General features: G+C 40.8%; 1 protein-coding gene across 1 annotated transcript in view; it reads left to right on the plus strand.

The window, feature by feature from the left end:
* The window catches only part of TRABD2B (TraB domain containing 2B), a 256,399-nt gene that overhangs the window by 122,571 nt on the left and 111,341 nt on the right, over nt 1-22,487 (plus strand). The window contains exon 3 of the mRNA XM_065739292.1: nt 16,486-16,632. Within this exon, the coding sequence (XP_065595364.1) occupies nt 16,486-16,632 (147 nt within the window). The remainder of the gene's footprint in view (nt 1-16,485; nt 16,633-22,487) is intronic.

A 22,487-nucleotide genomic window follows, 5' to 3' on the forward strand; every position in this document is an offset into this window, starting at 1 on the left:
TGAAAGTAGGAAAATAGCAGTGCAAAGCTGCTAACAAGTATATTGGAAAGCTGCCTTCAAAGTTTTGCCTTTATGCTGCTTAGTGGTGGTGGTAGTGATAATCCAAGTTGTTTTTTCCATCTTTTTTTTTACACCATCTTTTATAAAATGTGTGTTATAACGCATTGAGAAGCTGGGTGGGTAGAGCATCCCAGCTCCTTCTCTGGTGGTCTAATCCAACAGCTTTCTTTCAACCAAACTTTCAATGGCTTCAACTTCTGGTGAGGCCAACTCTGAGTGCTCCTGAAAAATTCCTCCCTAAGAGACAGAAATCAGTCTTACACAGACAGGCTGCGGTTGAATCTTGTGACATATTCTTAGCCCAAAAAGCCAACACAGAAGAAGAATAATAAAAGCTTAAGCAGATGTGAGGTCTGAAAGAACGAGAGCAGTCCATGAATGAGACCTCGGAAAGCAGGAGGTGGCCTTGAATCAACCATGGAAGAGTTGCAAAAATGAGGTTTGCATTTAGCAGCCCAAAGGGAGCTGGAAAGGCAAGGTCTCAGGGGAGCAAACCCAAGGGAGAAGGCAATAACAAAAACAAATGAAAGATCTGCATTTCTGTTGCAAGCATGACCCTTTGACTTCAGCAGAGCTGTACCAAATAGAATTTAGTTTTATGGACACAGCTTGCTTACAAATCTGAGCTGGAGTGCACAGGAAAGGCACATAGGCGGCTGATTCAGCAGCTTTGCTGGCTTTTACACTTGGAATTGTTTGATCCCCTTTTCATTTTTCCCCTTTGAATTTCAAGACAGGAATTTCAACATCGATTCGAACCTTCTCAATCATGTCTCTAAAACCAAAAACTGGTACAAAGTCCAGGAAGGTGGTCTGTAGAGCTTCTGTTCTGACCTGGAAAGTGCTGAATTCTCTCTGTGTGGGCCTGATCTAAGATCCATAGAGATCGGTCTTAAGCTCGCCATGTACTTTAATAGAAATTGGACCAAATTGATAGAGTTTCCTATTCCTCTGACTCATTTCTATGGATTTTTGCCAACTCAATTTAAAAGAACAGTTTATATCATCAGAAACAAAACACTTTTGTTGTGTTTTTCTGTTTGTTTTTTTTTTTAATGTTCTTCCCTTACTGTTACTGGCTGAGAAACGATGACTGTGATTTTTATTCTGTTTTTAATCGGACATGAGGAGGAGAAGTGATTCACATACTTGCAGAAGGGAGTTTTATCACTTAAGTTGAAAGTAGAAAGGTTGATGTTGAAGGTGTCCCATCTGAGTGCTCAGAAGAAATGCCTATTATTTCTTGACCAATTATGCAGTGTCTGAGACTTCAGTCTGGAGAGCAGCTATGCCACTGATAGAAAATACCATGTTAATTGAAGACAGCTCTTATTGTGACTGGTTCTTACCACCTCTGTGCATCACCATCCTTTGGGACATGGGTTTGTGAGGCTGTACCAAGTGACTCAACTCCATCTTCCTGTCACCCTTTCACAAGAACGAAACTCATTGTGTCGCATTCTCCTCATACAAAAAGGGATTTATCCAAGGCCATGTCAGGAAAGCTAGCCCACGTCCTCTAAGTATAAGTGAGTGCCTTTACCACTGGGCACGAACTTTCCTTCTAGCTCCATTACAAGTCAATCCTGAAATACGTTGGCAGAGCTTTTGTATTAATTAGGGCTGGAGTAGCAGAAAAATCGAACGAGTGGTTGAGCTGAGGTAATAAGTTTTCATTAGCTGAGTCTGTAAGCCTCTGGGTTTCAGAATCCTGCAGTCTACTGGGATTTTCCCAGTCTTCACCACCCTGTGTCTATAGCACCTAGTGTAGCTCTGGGCCACCCGTGCAGTCCTGAGCTCTGTTGCATGTCAGGATCTGGTTATGTTATTACACATAGGGAGCTTACACAAAATGTACTAGCTGCGAGCAGCCTGGTTGTGCTTTGAATTCAGCCCAAATACCTTGTTTGTGCCAAGCAGAGAAGCTTTGCCCCTGTGAGGTTTGCATCTCAAGTCCTACATGGATTCCTCGAGGGTTGAACATATTGCTCAGCTTTCCCTTCACATCATTTCTGCTTTGTCCCTTTTTTGCACGTCTTAGCAGAACACAGTTCCTTGGTGACCTGCACTTGTCCATCACCTCTTGTAAGAGCAGGTGATAAATTCAGAAGCCTTGAATGACAGGGCTGCAAAACTAACACAAGGATGCTCTAATGCCGTATGTGCTTTATTTTTGCCTGTGAAGAAATATGGTGGAAATTATCCACCTAACTCAACAAGGCAAAACTGAGGTAAACATAGGACTGTCGCAGCTCACTGTTGTTGTTCCAAACTTTTCTTGGTTAATCAGGCCTGTAGATGGCTTGCATTTTTGACAGCTTGAACCTGTGGAGCAAAGAGCTCCATGGGAGGTTCCTGCAGGAGGGTGTCACACTGGCCTCCAAGTCACGTGGAGAAGCCATTGAAAGGAACAGGGTGGTTGGCACTGACGAGATGATGTGGATATGTAGCTCCAGAAGTTGCTGTTACCCATTTCCTTCCTTTCTGCAAGTTGTTTCATCTTGCAAGTCTGGTGTTTCTTGTTTTGGGTTTAAGATTTAGATTTTTTTTTTCCCTTTTACTGTACTAACTCAAAAGCAATAAATATTTTAGAACAAAGTTGGAGGGACTCATTTAGGGTTAGATCTGACCATAAGCACACAGTGACTGGGCTTCAATTTAAATGCCAGTGGTTGAGGCAGTGGCCAGTGGTGGCTGACACTCGAATCCTGCAGCTCCAGCACATTCCAGCTACAGCACTGCATTTAATGAAGCAAATTTAGTAGGGATTTAGACTGACCTCTGGGATTTCTGAAGATACATTAAGGAACCCCAACTAAGAGGAAAGGAAAGATGTCTGAGTAAGTGTGGCTCTTTGAACGAAATAGCTCTGTCACCTGTAAGAAACCATTAAAATTGCTACCTCTTAATTTGACCCTTTGGTCAACGTAATGCATAAGCAAAGGCAGCAGGATTCCCTCACTTACACAGTGTAGTTGTTGGACTGAGGTAGCTTGGTGCAAATCCATCAGCTTGAAAGAGTTACTGTTAGATTATACCAGTGAGAACCTGAAAAAGCATCATCTGTAAACATACAGTATAACTGATGTAAATGCAAAAGTTTGAAAACATCCGGGATGCTGATTTAGCTTGGCTCTATTTCAACCAAGCCAGGATTTGTCTGAGATGAGTTTTACTGGCATAAAGCTGCTGCAGTGAATCAGGCTCTGCTTATCCTCGCTGATAGAGAAATGAAGATGTTTGTGTCTCTGAGCTATAGGCCCTGCTAAAGTGTATTTGGTGCTGTTTCTTACTTCAGCATCTTAAGTGAAATGCTGCATGCTGCTGTGTTGCATGGACTGGGTCCTTAGAAGGGTCTTCTGATTTTAAGATTTGTTGTAACCTTCCTTTAAGATGGAATGGAGCTGCACCACTGAAATGAGGGGGTACGTGTTTGTTCCCTGGCTAAGGATATAGGTCAAATATTAATTGTCAAGCTTCCTATTAGGAATCTATTATTATTATGATGAGTTAGCTTTGTATAGACCAACAAAGTGATGGTACTGAGCAGGAAAAGATCTAGAATGCAATGGTAGGGAGTTTAATGCTCGTTAAATCAACTAATGGAAGAAGCCGAGCAATTCCTGAGACTAGCCTTGATGTTTTCTATTGAGTCAGCTGGCAGTGGCCTTTTTCAATTGAAAGCTATGTTTTTTGAGGAGGTAGGGGAGAATCCAACAACTGGAGATCATTTAGGAGAAAACAAATAGACCCTGTCATCTGTTTCAGCACTGTCACATTGGTTTCCATTTACAACTGAAAAGAAATGAGGCTAAAAGATTGCTCATTCCTATTATTTTCCTTTTATTTGTTTCTTTCTTTGCCTGCATGTGTGGGTGGTTTTTTCAAGTTTTTGTCTTGCTTCATTTGGCAGTGTTTTTAATGTCCCACGTCCTGATGCGCTGCAGTTCATCTGCACCAGGGTGGGCAGCTGTAGCTCCTGCTTAGCTCTCCAGCAGGTGGCAAGTGGGCAGAGGGAGGAAGAGTATAAAGCTAAATATGTGGGAAGTCTTCAAAATGTCCAGTCACTGCAGTTTGCACGTAGCAGGAGGTGTCCTCCTCTTCCCTCCCCTCCCCTGTTTCTGAATGATTTTCCAGGGAGGCTGTGACTGAGGCTTAGCTAAACTGAAAGTGCCACAGCCTGGAATGATAATCGAAAAAGATGCGTGTTGTTATAAACACTCAATCATTTTCCTTCTTTCTTGTGGAGTTGTTATTAGGCCCAGAGGTTCAGAAGTTCAAAAATATAAAGGAATAATTTGTACAAGAAAAGAAAGGAGTCTATTTCACAAGCCATTGATGCTTCCTCTGGGAATTAGCAGTAGCTGTTCTTGAGCAGCCAGGGTCAAACAGAGCAACCATGCATTCTGCTCCCACTTAGGAAACCCCTAATTTTTAACTTTTTAACAGCCACAAGCTTACGTTTCTGGCAATGAAAAGTGGAGGGAATGTTTGAGGAACTCTTATTAAAAAAATAAACTTCAAATGATGATTGACTCCCCTTTTATGTCTCTAGAATGGGGCCCATAAATCTCAACAGTTTACTCTTCAATGGCTACTTGTTCTTTTTGGACGGTGACAACTTTTACTTTAAGCAAGCTCAATTCTTAAATTAACCCTTGTGTTGACTCAGGCCTCCTTGTTTGCCTTTGCTTTGCCTCCCATGGGTGGAAAAAAGCTTAGCATATGGCAACAAATCCATTCCCATGTCATAGTTGATATGAAAAGCGGGCATCAGTGTGTCGCTTGTGGAGGGAGAAACCTGATTTTGGGACTTCTGTTTCCTAGGAAAGCAGAGCTCTCTGTTAGCAGGACTCCCCTTTGGTGCAGGACTTCTGATAGATATATTGGTGCTTAAGGTTTGAGAATAGGTGTAGATTCAGGTGTACATGTTCAGACTCCCTGTCCCAGTGTAGGTGGGTTCTGGCACTCCCTCTATTATCTTCCTCTTAACAATAACTGTATGGATAGAGCTGCTCTTCAGTCCCTGTTTTTTTCAAGTATTTAGAACTAAATCCAACCCTTGAAACCTACAAAGGAAATAAGCCCATAGAAATCTCAGGCAGCATCAGCCACTGAGCCTACCAGAAGACACATCTGAAGACTGGTGTCTCTTAGCTACTAAGCCTCCTCCACGGGTACGGGGCTCTGGAAGCTGTGCCTGCCTGTGTGTGGCCTGCCAAATTTGGAAGCTCTATCTTATATCTTTCTGTCAGTGACCTGTTACACAGTCCTGGGGCCTAACGCTTAAGTCAACATGAGGTTAGGTTTCATGGCATCCTCAACAGAGCGGGAGTGTCCTGGCTTATATTCTTCTCCCCAGGAGAGAAGGAGGCTGGTAGAAAGGCATTCAGCAGCTACTGGGCAATCTTCTGCCATCTCTTGACAAGTCGTGATATAAATCAGGGACTTGAGCGGGACACGGAGGCCAGACCTTGTTGCTCTGTTCAGATCCCTATCGGACATGATTAATTCAGTGCTATAGGTAAAAAAGATAAGCGTGGCTTCCTGTGATCTTAATTGTTTCCACCAGCCTTTGAACTGATACCTTCATCTGGGAGTATTTAGCTAGAAATACAAAAGGCTAAGCTATGCCCAGTCTTGCATGGTGGGCAGCAGAACTGGTTCTGGGATCTGCCCATGCCAGTTGGGAATTGGTCTCTTGGCCATGCAGCATAGCTGGGCTGGGGGGACATAAATTAGTTCTGAATAGGTGGCTTGAAACATCATCTGGAAGTTTTTAGATGCCAGAGATTCTGGATCTGTTGCAGAGGAGATTGGCAAATGTGCTTTGGGATGGCTTGGGAATTTCATGTGATGCTGCAGGGACTTCTGCTCTGCCGTTTTCAGAAAGTCTCAGTTGCTTTTCTTGAGCAACTCCCATTGTAATTGAAAGAGCTGCTGTGGATCTTATGCAGAACTGCTGGCTTCTTGCATCAAGAGAACTTTCTCTCCTCTCAGGACACTCTGATGGCTTAGAAGTGTGGTCTTTGCAAGCATCAGGCTCTGACATCCATCCATCCACCTTCAGTGCTGTTGTCATCATAAAATCATGTCAGCTGTGCACAGGGCCTCACTCCACTTTAACATTCTTGTGGACAGAGGAATCTCATGATGATAACTTGAAAAATACCATGTGGGCTTTACTCCAGCTTTAACTTTGCTGTGTGCCAAATTCTGCAAAGGGCAACAATCTTGATATAATTGGTGGAGGGGGGAAGCTTTGAAAGGAGAAAGATCTTTGTCAAACACAGCGTGCAACGAGCAGAAACAGTTTATTTTAGCTGACAGCCTTGGAGAAAACCAGCATTGCTTTGTTTCAGATTAGTGTGGGTAGGAACTAATAAGAAAATTTGGGGCTAGCAATTCAGAGGGAAGAGTTTATTGCTTTTTGGTTAAGCCCTTTTCAATTTCTATCACCATAGAAAGAGGAGAGTTCTTTTTCCATCATTTGTGCCTGAAGCAAACTGTGATGAAAATAAGCAAACTAAAATGTAACTTAGCTCCCTAAAAGCTGAGAGGAGTACCCACCCCATCAGGAAATATAAAATGAAATAAAAATAAAAAGAGTCAGTATTTGCAGCTTAAACAAGACTCCATGAAGTTCTGTCTTGGAGATGTTTGAATGCTAATGCTTTGAATCCAGTATCTTCTGGTTACCAGAGCTCAGTAAGAAATGTTTCCTGGGAAACCTCTTTTGTTATCAGCTCACTTTTTCACCCTGTGTATTAACTGACTGACATTTTTCTCACGTGCACTCAGGGTTGGAGACATAAAGTAAATAATAATTTAATGAGTAATTGTAAGTGATTCTGAGCATTTACTGTTCAAAGAAGTTTGTTAAAATTTAGCAATTGTATCTCAAAATGTGAGGAACAATTAAATGTTAAGCATAACTACTCTTGTACAAAATATAAATGTGAGACAGAATTCCCTATCTCTTGAGTTACAAGAGCATGCCTGGGGCAAACTAAGCTGACCAGCTTAGATCTGCAAGTAATTATATCTGTAAAACAACATCTTCCATGCTGTCCTGAGGTGTGTGAGCGAGCTTTGAGCTCCACACTCACAGATGCTATTTTGGAAATAGCATTGCTCTGTTATCTCAGGGACAGAATAAAAGAGATTTACTTTTTCACCTTAGGACATCCTGGACTGGTCTGAGCTGAATGCAGGGTCAGCAACCACTGCAGGATTTCTGGGAATCTACCTGGCAAAGCACGGCTAGAGGGGGAACAGTATGCTGAAAATGTGGATGTTTCAGGGGATGGCAGCAAGTGCTAACCTACTGCCACAGTGTGGGCAACATTACAGCACATTCACATGAATTAGGCAAGGAAGTGGAAGGGAGGGGACAAGGGGTCTTGTTGCTCTGCTCTGGGAAGTGCATCACCTGCAGAAGAGATGCATCTGAGGAGGTTTCTCCAGTTCATGTAAACGTTTCACAGCAGGAATGCAATAAATGGCTCTAGCAAGAATGTTTAGACTCTTCCTGATCCCTGTATTCAGGGATCCTGGGATCCTGATCCCTGTATTCAGGGAGCCTGTCCCCTCCAGTAGCTGGTTTCATTGTCATTCTCTGAAATGAAATCTGTTCAGCCTAGATTAAAAAAAGGTTTGAATAATGTGATCATTTATTCCCAATGATAAGGAAAATATAACTGTCTGTAGAAAGATAACCTCCCATAATTCATAAACAACAGAATTGTGTCAAAGAAGCCCTATATGTGGTAGAAAATGCAGTGCCTGCATTTATCATTCTGACCTTGAAAGCTAACGGAGGAGTTTGCTTTAAATAATTATTTTTATAAATTTCTTCTATCTTGACTGTGAATAGATTGCAGCCTCCTTGAACCTATTGATTAGCAGCATTTATGTGCAGAGTAACTGGTGTAAATAGCTTGCTGAACAGTAAGTAAAGATTCTTGGCCTCTGCTTAGTTTAAAGGCGAGCGCCTGGCTGCAAGAAGGTGAGAAACCTCACCTGCTGTGATTTAATGCATATGTTCACTGTATTTCCCTGGCTAACTGGAGAAGAACGATCTTGATGCAACTTGGTGCTTCCAAGGTGAGAGTCCTACAGTCTACAACACAGCTGTAGTGCTGTACCGACAGCTCTGGAGCCTCGCTCTCTCTAGGCCATAAAGGCAGATCTGACGCCTCTTCTTCATACTTCAGTGCCACCTTGCCCTTGCATGGACTTCAATGGCTGTCCTTGAGCTGGGAAGGAACAATTTGTTCGTCATTTCTCCCATGTACTACCTGCAAGGTCGTTTCATGCTTGCCTGGAGGCTAGAAAACCAATGTAGCTGTGTCCCAAACCATTTGCTCTTGGCCAGAGGTTCCATCTGCCTTGCTGGAGAGCATACCTGCTGCTGAAGGGCCATGATTTATGCTCCATCATGTTGATGTACTTTGAAATTGGCACCTGTTCATGCTGATACCCAGGGCTGGGAGCTGGAAATCTAGGATATGGATCTCTATGTCCTCTTCAGCCCTTCTTGCTGCAAGAGCAGCAGTCTGGAAAGGGCTGTGCTGGCATTGCAAGGTGTTAAACTGGGATGGCTGAAGGAGTTAGTCTGCTGCCTCACTGTAATATAATAGAAAGAAAAACATGCCTGTAGGGCTAGTCCATTTTACTATGTAGCTTCAGCTGGTAATTAAAAAGAAGCAGTTGAAAATTAAGCAGTAATATGAATAAAACCCCAAATTAAATATACCCAGGACGGGCTGGATTTTCAATGGGTGGATACAAAACGTATCATTAAACCAAACTTTTATAAAAAAAGTCTCAGGCTGGTTGCCTGTAACAAGGAGGAGCTTCCCAAAGCTTTACCCGTTTCCATGAGGGTGCCCCTTTGCTGCAGCCCCTTGTCACCAGGGCACGAGCTGCCCCGCAGGGTGCTTGTTTCCACATTCCTTCTGTTACAGTCCAGACAAAAAAGCAAAATTGAAACCACACAAGTGCCCGCTAACAATCTTATTGGTGACTCAGGAGCACAAATGTGGTTTCAGGTTCTTGGGAAAGATTTCATTTGCCTCTTTTGAAAGTGATGATGCTGAAAGTGGAGATAATGTGCCCATTTAAAGTGGAGGAAAATAATCGTGAGCAATGCCCTTGGGGTCCTGGGCGTCCTGCCAGGCATCAGTTTTAGGAGTGCTGAGCAAAGTAGCAGACTCAGCTGGGCAACTGATAACACAGTGCAAAGGATCATGACAGTGACTTCAGCATGACTAAAAGAAGAGCAGGGGAGTGGGAGGGAAGTTGCTGTCTGAAGAAGACTCATGCTCTGCTCACCTCATTTCTTACATTCTTTTCCAAAGTATTTGTTATAAGACACTTTTGGAGGTGTTGAGTGCTTTTACATGAATGATTTCTTAATTTATTTGCTGAAGCTTAAATTAGGTGATGGACAACACAGAGTGTAGTGCTACCCAGTTACTCTCTCCTAGAGCTGATTGAGTAAATGAACGAGTTATTCTGGACCCTGAGGTACGCCATGATGAAGCCTCCATGTTACCCTATGTACATAAATGTTTATATTTTCTACCTTATGTATATATTACACTCAAAGCACAGTGGCATTTAGATATAACAGAATAATAGGTGTATTCTTAATAGCTCAAAACAGTGTTCTGGTGCAGTGCAGAGGGCATCAGAGTGAGCCATCTCTGAATACTGACAGAATCACATTTACACTGATGACATTCATTTTGCACCTACACCATTACTAGCTTGGAGTCAAGCTGAGTTAATGGCAAAAGAGAAGGTGCCAGTATCGTGTGTTGTGGTGAGCACATTCAGAGTACATTCTTCTGCTGTGGTGTGTTGGTCCACAAAGTGAGAAAGAAGGCAAATTTCATATAAAAGCATTTTTCCTTTCCTTTCTTCTAAATGAACTCTTACCTTTAGAAAATAACTCAGTTTGGTATATTTAGAAGGAAAGGTTTCCGGTCTTATCCTTCTGACTGCTTCTGACATATTTAAGACCTTGTTTTGGGATGTTTTGGCCTAGTTAAGGTGTGGCATTTACAGTATATGTAACATGGATTAAATAGTATTTCTAAACTTTTATCTAGACAGGAGTTAGGTTAGAGTTTTATTCCGCTGTCTTTCTTCGTTGATTTTATGGCCTTGTACAACTGAAGACATGTGTCTAAGAGTCCCGCTGAAGCCAGAAACCTTTGCAGTAGTATGATGTGGTCAGCATAGGGAATGTAAGAGAGCTGCTTCCAACTAGATGAATCCTCCCTGTGTTATGGCAACAGTGTGTTGAAGTCATAGCATTGAAGGAATGGAGGACTCATGCACATTGCAGTGCTTTCTGTCTTGGTATTGTTTTGATTTGTTTTGGTGGTTTTGTTTGTTTGTTTTTATGCCTTGATTCAATGAAACGCCAAGAAAATACCAAAAAACATCAGCACTTGTTATATTTGTCATGGGTGGTTTGTATGAAGAGAGAAGTCAGGGGGTTGAAGCTAGTGCTGAGCTCCCGGAAGTCAGCTTAAATACTTCATCAAGACCTCTGGGTGTATGGGGCTGGAGCCCTTATCTGCTTGTGGTATTCCCAGTACCAAAAAAGCTATCTTAGCCTTAAATGAAAGGCTGTCCAGAGAAGCTGTGGACACCCCATCCCTGGAGGAGCTCGAGGTCAGACTGGATGAGGCCTTGGGCAGCCTGATCTGGTGTGGGGCATCCAGCCCATGGCAGGGGTTGGGACTGGACGGCCTTCAAGGTCCCTTCCAAGCCAACCATTCTATGGTTCTGTGGTCAGTGTCGGGGCTGCATGTACAAATACAAATGCTCTGCACCAGGCCAAGCCTGCATGTCACCGGTAGGATTTGTCGTGGTTAGGGGTTTCACGAAACACCTTGGTCAGATTCAAACTGTTTTATTAAACTGGTTAATTGGTAGTTTGAAAGGGAGAGAAAAAACAAAGTCCTTGGGTCTCCCTGGTCAGTGCCAAGCCACAGACTCTTAACTACTCCTGCCTTTCAGAAGCAATAACTGCGGGTTTGGGGAACATATGGAAACAACTAGCTGAAAGGCTTTTATGAGGAGCTTTAACAGGGGGCATGGTTTTCTGAGCACAGATTCCAGTGGATGAGTTAATAGTTTCACTTTCCCTAGCTGTCCCTTTATAGGAACAACAACAGCAAAGTAAGGTGCGTTCCTCCAGTGGCCCCGGCAGCACAATGTGCTGATGCATCCACAATTTCTCTTGGACACTGAGGGTGTCCTTTATAGTTCCTCTGGGGCCTGTTTTTTCAGAGCTATTTCCTGATGCTAACCTCATTAGGTGAGCTTCACAGCTCACTAATTCCTAGCAACAGTGCAAAAGATTCAAGGAAAGGGGAAACCCGTCTTCTGGAAACTAGTGGAACTGAACAGATTTGGGCAAACACTTTTATTGCCTTTCATTAATCTGGAAAATCGGGGACTTGGGTGATTCAGATTTTCTTTCTTTTTCTTTTCTTTTCTTTTCTTTTCTTTTCTTTTCTTTTCTTTTCTTTTCTTTTCTTTTCTTTTCTTTTCTTTTCTTTTCTTTTCTTTTCTTTTCTTTTCTTTTCTTTTCTTTTCTTTTCTTTTCTTTTCTTTTCTTTTCTTTTCTTTCTTTTTCTTTTCTTTTCTTTTCTTTTCTTTTCTTTTCTTTTCTTTTCTTTTCTTTTCTTTTCTTTTCTTTTCTTTTCTTTTCTTTTCTTTTCTTTTCTTTTCTTTTCTTTTCTTTTCTTTTCTTTTCTTTTCTTTTCTTTTCTTTTCTTTTCTTTTCTTTTCTTTTCTTTTCTTTTCTTTTTTCTCTTCTCTTCTCTTCTCTTCTCTTCTCTTCTCTTCTCTTCTCTTCTCTTCTCTTCTCTTCTCTTCTCTTCTCTTCTCTTCTCTTCTCTTCTCTTCTCTTCTCTTCTCTTCTCTTCTCTTCTCTTCTCTTTTTTTCTTTCTTTTTCTTTCTCTCTTTCTCTTTCTCTCTCTCTCTTTCTCTCTCTCTCTCTCTTTCTCTCTCTCTCTCTCTTTCTCTCTTTCTCTCTTTTTTTTTCTTCCTTCAGGCCATTATTTTGACCTGAAACAATATATTTGGTTTTCTGTTTGAGTACAGAGAATGATATCAACAGAACAAGAATCCCCAAAGAACAGTACACCTCAGTACTTACGTTGCAGTTTGTTTTGAGCTGAGCAGGAGAGCGGGCACTTCTTTTCTTGAGTTGCAATATGAGCACTGGTGGGATATACTCCCCCAAATGCTTCCAGTAATGCTTATTTAGAATTTGCATTGTGTTGGCAGTTGTCCAAAAGAGAGAGCAAAAGAAAACAATAGTTCCCTGCCCAAGAGATGACATCACACTATGAAAGTCAAGGACTTGTTTTTGCGGTGTTGTTATTAATCATGGTTCTGTGCAGGGGACATCCTGTGACTCCAGCTACTGGAGTCATGTGAATGCTGTGCTTATGGCTCAGCCTTAGTAAGTTTAGGAATGGCAAGTGATTTCTCCATCATGACAATTTTTTCTGCACAGCAAAGTTTGGTATGAGAGTTTTTGCAGTTTCCTTTGCTTCTCAAATCAAATCAATAGCAAACATGCCAGAAAAATACTGATCCCTTTATTTTCAATCTAACTCAAACTTTGTTCCTTACATTGTAATTCCTGAATTTGTTTTATTAGCAAAATAGTTCCTAAGAATGTTTGGGACTATTCAGGTATTTTCTCTGGTGACAGTACTTCTTTGTCATACTTTACAATGGTTTCCTAGATGCCCACATGAGGCTGCTTTTCCATTATGGGACTGTAGTCAGAAAACTGAAGAGGTGTCCCTGGGACCTTTCCATTTGGTTGAAAATCCATCGTGGTGTCTCCTAGATGTGGTTATAGGCACAGAGCTGAGCTGTCATCAGAACTGGGGTAACTACATGATTTTAATATACAAAATGGATTTCTGACAAAGCATGTGAGCATTTTACTTGGAAATCTGTAACAAGATAAATCAGTTGAAGTCAACTCACTCATATCCAAGAGTATTAAAAATGTAGAGCTGAGTTGACACAGCTGTGCTTGCGTCCTCAAGCTGATGTTCAGTGATGGTCACAGGAAAGAATCCATACATTGCGATGGTTTGAGAGAGTACCTTGGAATAAGAAGAATTTTTATCTTGCTTTGCTCCCAAAACCAAATGCAGTGAAGAGCAGGATCTGTGATGGAATGTCTCAAGTGTTCCTAAGGCAGGTACACATCTACTCCTCCTCTCTGTCTGGAAAGGTGGCAATGCTTTCTTAGCTCTGTTTCTGTGGTCTGGATTTACTTGCCTGCAAGCCACATCTCAGTAAAATCTTACCTAAGGTTTACCATAAGGGCTGAGCTAGTGTCTCCAAATGTGCATGAAGTCTGTGTTGGTTTGCTGATTTGCAGAGGAGAATGACACCACGTGGGTAGAAAGGCTTCTTCCTGGCAGGGTGAAGACCCTCTTCTGTTGTCCATGTTCAGTTATTTGCAAATTTGGGCCACAGACAATCATGCAAAACTGGCCTTCAGAGCACACACATGTCAGGATCGTAAATTGCTTGAATAAAATGCTCTTTCCCAGCACCAAGCTCATAAATTCCCATCACTTCCCAGAACAAATACTGTCTAGTGTATTTATTAGGTGGGATTGTGCATGGGCAGTCATTTCCAGTGTATTTATTTTGAAGTCCTCAGTTGTGCAGTAATCTTGGGCACCTCTGGGAGTTTTCGCTCATAGAGGTTTGGGCTGGAGGTCATGGGGTCACTGATATTAAGATAGGGAGGAGGAAAGGAAACAGCATTGTTTTTGTGGCATTATCTGAACAGTAAGGAAAAATAAATGCAGCTTTTAAGATGGCTTTAACGTGACTTTAGAGGAAATGGCCTACAAATCCAGCAAGCAGGCGGTGGCTGCAAGTCCTTGCCTCTCTTTACATGTGTTTTGAGCCTCTCAACCCAAAAGCATGATGACTGTGGCTTGGTTAAGCTCTCTAGAAATCTCTAGCAACTGAAGTTTTGCTTTAGCATATGCAAATACTTGGGTTTCTAATTTTAACTCTCAGCCCAGAGTAAAATCTTTGGAGTTGCTTTTTTGGGCAGTAGCTTGGAGGCAGCAATTGGTTTCCCTTATGGGCTCAGCTGGGTACCAGAGCTCAGCTGGCAGCATTTCTAGATCCCCTTACAGCACAGAGGAAGAGAGTAGGAATACAACCATCGTGAGACAAGCACTGACAGTAATAAATCTGGTGCCCATGCACCAGGGTCCGTCCACTGCTGCAAGTTCTGATAAATTCCTTCTCTCCCGTGTGATGTCTTTGGTGTTTTAAAACAAGTGAGCTCACAGTGTGGCCTTTCCAACAGCCAAATGCTTATTTGCAAGAAGCATGAAGGCAATATTCTTGAAGACCTCTAAGCTTCTGCGAATATGACTGAAATCAGCTAATAGGTTCCAAGTTTATTAGGAGGAAGTATAGAGTATGGTTTCCTCAGGAAGCTGAAGAAATCCTCCCCCAAAAAAGTCATTTAGGGTAAAGTAAAGATTTGTTTGTCACCTCCTTAATGTTTTACTGTAAAACGCTCTCTTATCCTCAAGGTTTGTCTGGCAGTTTGCATGTGTATGTTTGTGTGTATGCACATTTTTGTATATAAAATTCCAGCAACACCCATTGTTTAAAAAATCCAAAATGAGAAGGATTTTACTAAAAGCATTTGGGGAAAACCTCTGCTCTCAGTTTTCCTGTCAAAGTTTTTCTAAGCTCTTATTTTTATTAGTCAAAATGTTTAGAATCCCCAGGAAATCCCGGGATGAGCCATTTCCTCTTTGAGCTGTAGCCCTTAGGGAAAAAAAAGAGAACGCTCGGATCCTTCAAAGGTTAGAAATTTTTAAACTGTATTTTTTGCAGATTTTTTAAATTAGAGGAAAACTAAGTTAGCAAGATGCTTAGCTTTACACTGTGGTCCTGGGAAAGATAGATCTCTTTGTAGAAAAGCCTGAAGAGACCCTTAGATCTGAACAAGGAAATCTCTTAGGCTTGGATCTTAAGTGACATCCAGTTGCAGGGTGGAGGTGTAGCAGGTTCATTTGAAAGACCATCCTTGTATTTTTTAAAAATAAATTGAAAATATCATTTTCTTTCCCTCAACCAGAATGTGTGTATGTTAGTGAACATCTAACAGCTTTGTATTAAGAGGCTGTTAATGCCCTGGAGATACTTTCATTTTCTTACTCCTTTAAATTTTTTTTCTCAGATCTTATTTGCTATATACCTGAGGTTTTGCAGCAGTAAATCCAGTTGACAGTTTCCCTTCCTTCAGATCAACTTCAGTGGAAACCTTGTTTGTAAACAAATGTTGAATTCCAAGTTGCAAAGACATTGGTACATCATTAATTTTAAACTCCTTTGGGGTTTAGTGCTTAAAGTCAGTTCAATTACTTAAAGCTAAGCACATGAGTAAGAATGTGTATTGCAGACTGCAGCCGTGGCTGGGCCAGCTGAAGCTCAGCACGTGTTGCTCACCCAGGGTTTGAGATGATGGCTATTCTATGGGATGGAGAGGGCACTGTTGTTATAAATGTGAAAAGCTTTTGTCATCATCAGGGACATTTTGGGGGTACACAGATGTAAAGAATGATTCTGTTTTCTCTGTTCAAGCATGTCCTTGTGGACAACAGGTTGACCATAAGCCAGAAGTGACCTACAAGGCCAGTGGTATCCTGAGGTGCATTAGAAAGAATGAGGCCAACAGGTCGAGGGAGGTTATCCTCCTCCTTTATTCTGCCATGGGGGGGGGGGGGCACATATAGAGTACTGTGTCCCGTAACAGTGTCACAATTCAGTATCTCTATTCATTTTGGGTAGATGAAGAGGGAAGACTAAGGGAGGGAAACTGATAATGAATAACCTAAAGTTTTTTGTTTTAAAGCATGCCAAATATCCCCCTAATACAACAAGAACTTCATAAGTTTGGAAGATTATGATGTTTATTGAAAATCTTCCAATTTTGTTTGGGCTTTGGATTTAAGATAGCTTGCAGGAAATTGTCAAAGGAAATAGAAACTTCCTAATTTTAATTCCGATGCCTCTCATGCAGCCAAGCTGTCCATACAGACAGCCTGAAAGCCCTCAGACTGTTACCTCTGCAGGAGCAGTGTTGTGAAGTTAGTTTTGATTAGGAACAGTGAGGGTCATGTAATAAGGACTTCTACTTGAGAAGGTTAGAATTACCTTCCAGTTGGAAACATCTAACGATCAACCCTTTATTCTGTGGGCCAGGATGGGTCAGTAGATTTCAGGTCCATATGAGTTTTTTAAGGCATTTGGCCTTTTACACTTTGCTTCTTTGATACTTAATATTATTAACTCCTCTTCTGTTTTTCTTGTTTGCATTTCTACAGGTGCTGTTTGCGCTTAACCAAACTCTGCTCCAGCATGAAAGTCTCCGAGCAGGCAGTTTGCAGGCCCCGTATACCACTGAAGATCTCATCAAACATTATAATTGTGGAGATCTGAATGCTGTTATATTCAATCATGACACTTCTCAGGTAAGCAGAAGTGTTGAGTATGAGGCAGCTAACTGAGAACAAATTGTTATGGTATTTTCTCTTACAAAGACAGGAAGTGTTCTCTTACCAAAGTTCCTCAACTAAAATTTCTAAAATTACATTGGGTATAGTGACATGTATTCATTAAAATGCTTGGCATCTGTTTCTACCAGGTAATCACATATTTTCCCTCAGCACTACATCCTGAAGGTCTCATATGACAAAGAAGGGTGTAATTCAGCTGATGAATGGAGGCACAGAGAGGTTAAGAGCTTGGCATAAGGCCTGTCAGGTGCCTATAGCACAGTAGAAGGTAAAACTCTAGTCTCACGGTCATCACTTTCTATCCCATCTCCTTTTTCTCCTGTTCCTTTTGATGTCCCATGTTTTCTTCTCCATGTGTGCCTCATTTGCATAGTGAGAGACTGGGATTTCCTAGGTATTGCTTCAGCTTTGGGAAAGTGACTGCATAAAAAACTTTCATAGGAATGTGCCTTAAAAAAAGTTAATTATGGACATTTGTGGGACTGTTGAATATGGTCTCCTCATTAAGGGGAAAAAAATCTTTGTAATATTTGAGCTTATGTTTGAAGAGGAAGTGAACCTTGTGTAAATACTCTGTAAAGTAAATAACTTCTCAAATATGTCATAATTCAATAATTTTGTATGTGTCTCAGGCAGCCCTTCCGTCTCTGTTTATCTTAGTTATCCAATGCTATTAAAGACTCAATGGAGCAGAAATCTGCTTTCCAGACTAGTCTGATAGTTCATGGCAAACTTCATGGCAGAAATCAGGATTAACCATGTGACTTGAAGAGAGAACTGAGATCAGGTGAGGAGAGATCTTCCATTGTTCGACCCTGAGTTGCTCAGTGCTCAATGGATCACTAGTTTTTCAGATAAAGAGCTGAAAAAGGAGGGATGACCCCAGTCTGCAAGGCAGCCACTCTCCACAACATGGATGTTTTTGTAGAGGTCTTTTAGAAGTTCTAGGCAGAAACTTAAAATACTTCCACTGTAGCTTTTCCAAGCAATCTGTCACAGGAACTAACCTCTACATCAGCTTGGACAGTTGGAGGTTCTTAAATTCTAGATAAATGGTTCTATCTCCTCTTTTTCCCTGTCTGACTGTGTTTTTCAAATTGTAGAGGGTGATTGATGGTAACAAATGGGATCAGATCTTTTCACTCTTGTAGTCCTAGAGAGTGAAACATTGTTCTAGCACATCTTAGCGGGACATAAAAGGCGTTGTTGATGGAGCAGTGCTAAGACAGATGTTTGCATAGCAACAGAGCTGCCAGAGCTGTTCTTTCTGGGCAGTCTTGTGCTGAAAAGCAAAGGGAGAAACCAACTCTGTTAAGAATGACTCTAAAGATATGATGTGTGAGTTGAAAAAGGTAGAGAGCTCAAGACTTCAGAGGATCCTAGGGAAGACAACTTGCAGGCAAGCTATAAAAGATAAACACAAAATGACCTTACAGAGTAATTATCCAGAGGTAAGATGAAATATTTGTCATGGATGCAAATAAACAAATGCTAGTCATAAAATCATGAAGGCAGTCCTGACATATGAATGTCTGGTGTCATCTTTTAGTGACTATCAAACAATGTAATTTTGCCAGCTTTCTTCTGTGCCTGTGTCCCTGAGGCAAGTTATTGCCATTCACACTGATTGCATTGAGTTGCAGACATCTGTGATTTGTTGACACAATGTCTTATAACAGACCTGTGTTTTCAACTTGAGATGCTGTAAAAGCTTTTCTGTTCTTGCAAGTTCTTGAATCAATGTGAGTTTAAAAACAGTGTTAAAGAAGAAAGAAGCCAACAACCAATGAGAGTTCAAGCAATAGCATTAGTCATGGGCTCAGAGTGCACACAGTTGATAGAGATTATAACAGTTCGAGGACATGGAAAATTAAAATCCCTATATGTATACTAGTCCCTTCAGAACTCTAAATGTTGTGGAGTATATTCCTCTTATGGGCTGTTGCTCTTAATTCAGGTAAAGAGGTTTTTTGTTTGGTAGTGTTTTTATAAACCAGCTTTGTATCATTTATTTTTAATTGCGAGCAGTATGGAATAGAAAATAGAAGCCCAAGATAAACTCTCTATTCAGGTTAACATTTGCCAGTGGTACTTCCAGAGTTTATTCTGTGTGTTTTTTGTAAGGATGATGTCCCATGAGGAGTCTATTTGATGATCAAATTTGATTAGTCTGGCATAAATATTAAACATGAAGCATCCCCCATGGGGTCTTTCTCATGAACAACTAAATCTAAGCACAGAGATTTTTCACTGACTCTGAGTGTATTACAGTCCTCACCAGGTGATAAAAAATGATCCTGTAAGTGCAGGAAAACTTTGAATTTCGCAAAGCTGCAGAATAAAGGGCAGCTTGTCCATTAGTTGCCTCATTTGAGAGATGTTGGTTTAAGTAACTGGAATATGCTGGAAAAGCAGATGGAAAATTCTGAAATTTTGAAAGTGTAGGAACTTCCTAAATTCCTCTATATGAATCTTGGGAGATGGAGCATCTTCAGTAGCTGCCTGCAAGAAGCTGAGGTGTCTTTGCATCAGAACTCATCACGGAGCAGAATGAAGGAACAGAAATAAAAATGCTAATGCTGTTGACTTTCCATGTTATGGACTTTCTCAAGCCTCTTCAGCATCGCTGAGAGAGTATTTGGAAGAACTGTGTTTTCCAGCATTCATATCAACAACTTCTGTGGCATTGGGAGGTTAGGTCACTCTGTGCCTGTACAGGGTGCAGAAGGGACAGTGCAAGGAGGAAAAGTATGGGAGAGGGGCATTTCACTGACTGTATCAGGGGCTTAGGCACCAGCTCAGAGGACAGCTCCTGTCCAGGAGCAATCAACACCAATGACACTCAGGCACAAAGCAATTCCTTCTCAGTTTCAGTGTTGAGTTTCTTTTTATTTTTTATTCTTTTTACATTTTACTTAAGAACAGCGAAAGCAGGAAACACCTCTGCTTTCCTTTGGTTATATAACATTCCTCATTCCTTTCTCTTTCTTTTTTTCTTTTTTCTTTTTTTTTTATATATTTTGTTTCCAAGCACTATTTTTCTGAACATATAAACCCTTATTCAAACTTAATAAAATTTTAAGAGGCTGAGTTTATTCAGTTAGACTGTGTCCCATAGTGGCATACAAAGCATCTCTCCTGCTTGTACAGCTTTCTGCAAATGCATGATTCTCTTGTGACTTGTTCAATTGAGAGACTTAGGCTGGAGTTTCTGGGCAGAAAGTCAACATGATGCTGAAAATAAAATACTCTTTAAATTAAGGATAGGGTAGGTTTATGTTGTTTTTTCTTCAAACTTTTTCCACCACAGAAATTATAGTTTCTTTCTCTGCTTTTGAAAAACGTACTCTGCATGTGCAGAGGCATTGGATTAGATTAGCAGCTTTAACTTCTATGTTGTCTGATGTTCTTATGAATGAATTAAGGTCAGTAGGTCCAGATGTGTTCAAATGCAAAAAAAAAAAAATCTGTTAGTGCAAAATTAGAAAATGGTCTACCTCCAGAGAACATTTTTTCTTACCTATGATAGTTTAAGAAGTCCCTAATAACCTGGAGCCTTGGTGAGTGAGAAGTATGGTATGGAACAATTTCTTATGTATTTTGTTCTCTACATCTGATGCTGAAGTCTAAATATGTTGAACTGGTACATCTAGAGTTCTGGGTTTGGGGTTATCTTTCACCCTTATTTCCTGTGATCGGTTTTGAGATGTTTGAATTTTTAAGGACAATTCTGTGCAGCAGATTCACCTTTGCTAGCATGGAATTCACTGGGTCTGTGTTTCTTTGTATTCCTTCGAGCCGATATGTAGATGTCTATTATGTTTTTCATTTGTTTTTCTTTTTTCCTTCAATCCTACTCAGAAAATCTACCTGTAGTCTCCAGCTTTTGTTTTTCCTCTGCTGTTCTCAGCCATAATTTTGACCCATAGATTCATTTTCTGGATTTGAATTTTTCTCTGAATTGAATTTTGCCTTTTGAAATAAGTGGGGTGATCCTGATAACAGAGCATTGGAGATCCATGCTATCAGCATGTCAATAATCAGCTTCTCTACATTAAAGAAGAAGAGGTTTAGTTCATCACTTCACAACATATTTGCTGTTTATAAATAAGCTGTGTTTTATACCCCCTTAAAAATGTCAGCATCCTGCATTTAAACCTGTCATTTAAGATTTAAGAGCTCTGATAATTCTGATAATATCGTTAATTTGCCCCATTCTATTTTGGATAAAATATGACTGGATATCTGGCTCACTTCTGAAATCAGTGAGAACTATCTGTGGAATGCCCTGGCTTCAATAAATGCAGAAACATACCACTGAAACCATTAGGTGGAGCGTTGAATGATGAGCAGACCTAATTTGTTCAAGGAATGGAGTTTTATCTACGGCAAAGGAAGATAAATCCTTAATCTGAAGGCACAGCTATTGTAACACAACACTTTAGAAGCATCTTATCATTTGCAGCTGTAACGAACTGCAGATGAAGTGGCACAGCCTCTCGTTTTTCCAGGGAAAGTGATTACAGGTTTTCCAGCAAGGCATGTGCAAGGCTGTCCCGGGCACAGAGTGAGCTGCTCTCGAGTGTTTCAGGGTCCAAACAAGTGGTCGGTAGCACTTCCATGCATGTATGTTACTACTAAAATGCATGGCAGGCCTGACATTCCCCTGGTGTCTGAGGGCATGTTCAGAGCTGTTTGTACCCCTGCAGCAAGCAGAAGATGCCTCCCACCTCCTGGCTTCTTCTGGAGAGATGTTGCTTTCCCAGAGTTCAGAAGAGCTCCTAATCAGCTGTGGGAGGGTCACACTTGCACCTGATTCACAGCTCTGTGAGCATTTGGAAGTTAAAAAAAGAAAAAAGAAACAACAAACCTATAAGGGCAGCCAACGTTTTCAGAGTCTAATTTTCATATTATGTTGGAATAGGATTCCAGATTGGAGCAATATTATATTTTGGCTTATGTGTTTTACAAAATTGGTTACAGACCCAGATTGAGAAAGTCTACTTGCTGATGACAGTGCTGGGGAAATCTCTGCAGAGATGATTTCTTCGTGAGTAATCTGGAATGCTTCCAGATAATTTTCCTGCTGCAGGTTTTGAAAATAGGTTCTTGCTTGTAAATTTTCATTATGTGCCTGCTTTTAGAGTTGTCTTAACTTGGAAGTTCCTTCTTTCCACTTTCCAGTTTCTATGGAGAAGATGATGGGAGAGGGAGGGAAAGTAGGGGAAGGACTGGAAAAAGACATTTAAAGGCAAAGGCTTTTTCTTTCAAAGACTTGGAAAAGAAATGTATTCACTTACAGAAAAGAACTGATTTATGTGAAAAATATTTGAGGGTTGTTGACTAACTGTGTTTATTAGTAAGGGAATAAACTATAAAAGAGAATGGAAAAAGTGGTTGGGAAAAACATTTGGAGTTCAAGGTAGTAGCATGCTGCTTTCTGTGCACTGCTGCATGTTTGCTATAAAGCACTTACTATCTCTTCTTTTCAAAGTGCTGTTTTATGAAGTGTTTCTTGGAAAGAGTTGTTCAAGAGAAATGGGAAATACTTGTTTTTTTTAACAATATCTTGCTAGTTGAGTATAGAAAAAGCTTTATGTTTTATCTAGTGGATATGTTTGTCTCTTCATTATGATGAGGAGGGAAAAAAAGAGGTCAGCAATTTGGTTGTCCTGGTTGACTTGACAGCACTGGTATTCATTGATATCTTAAAAGCTGATGGTTTGAGGTACTCCTTAACATAGCATTTCTTGTTCTGATACTGTTAATGCACATGAATGAGTGTGGGATACAGTAGATCAGGTTCTCCA

Source organism: Cyrtonyx montezumae, unplaced genomic scaffold (assembly GCF_038088225.1).
Source record: "Cyrtonyx montezumae isolate F1298 unplaced genomic scaffold, pur_monq_1.0 scaffold_1, whole genome shotgun sequence".
NCBI classification, from domain to species: domain Eukaryota; kingdom Metazoa; phylum Chordata; class Aves; order Galliformes; family Odontophoridae; genus Cyrtonyx; species Cyrtonyx montezumae.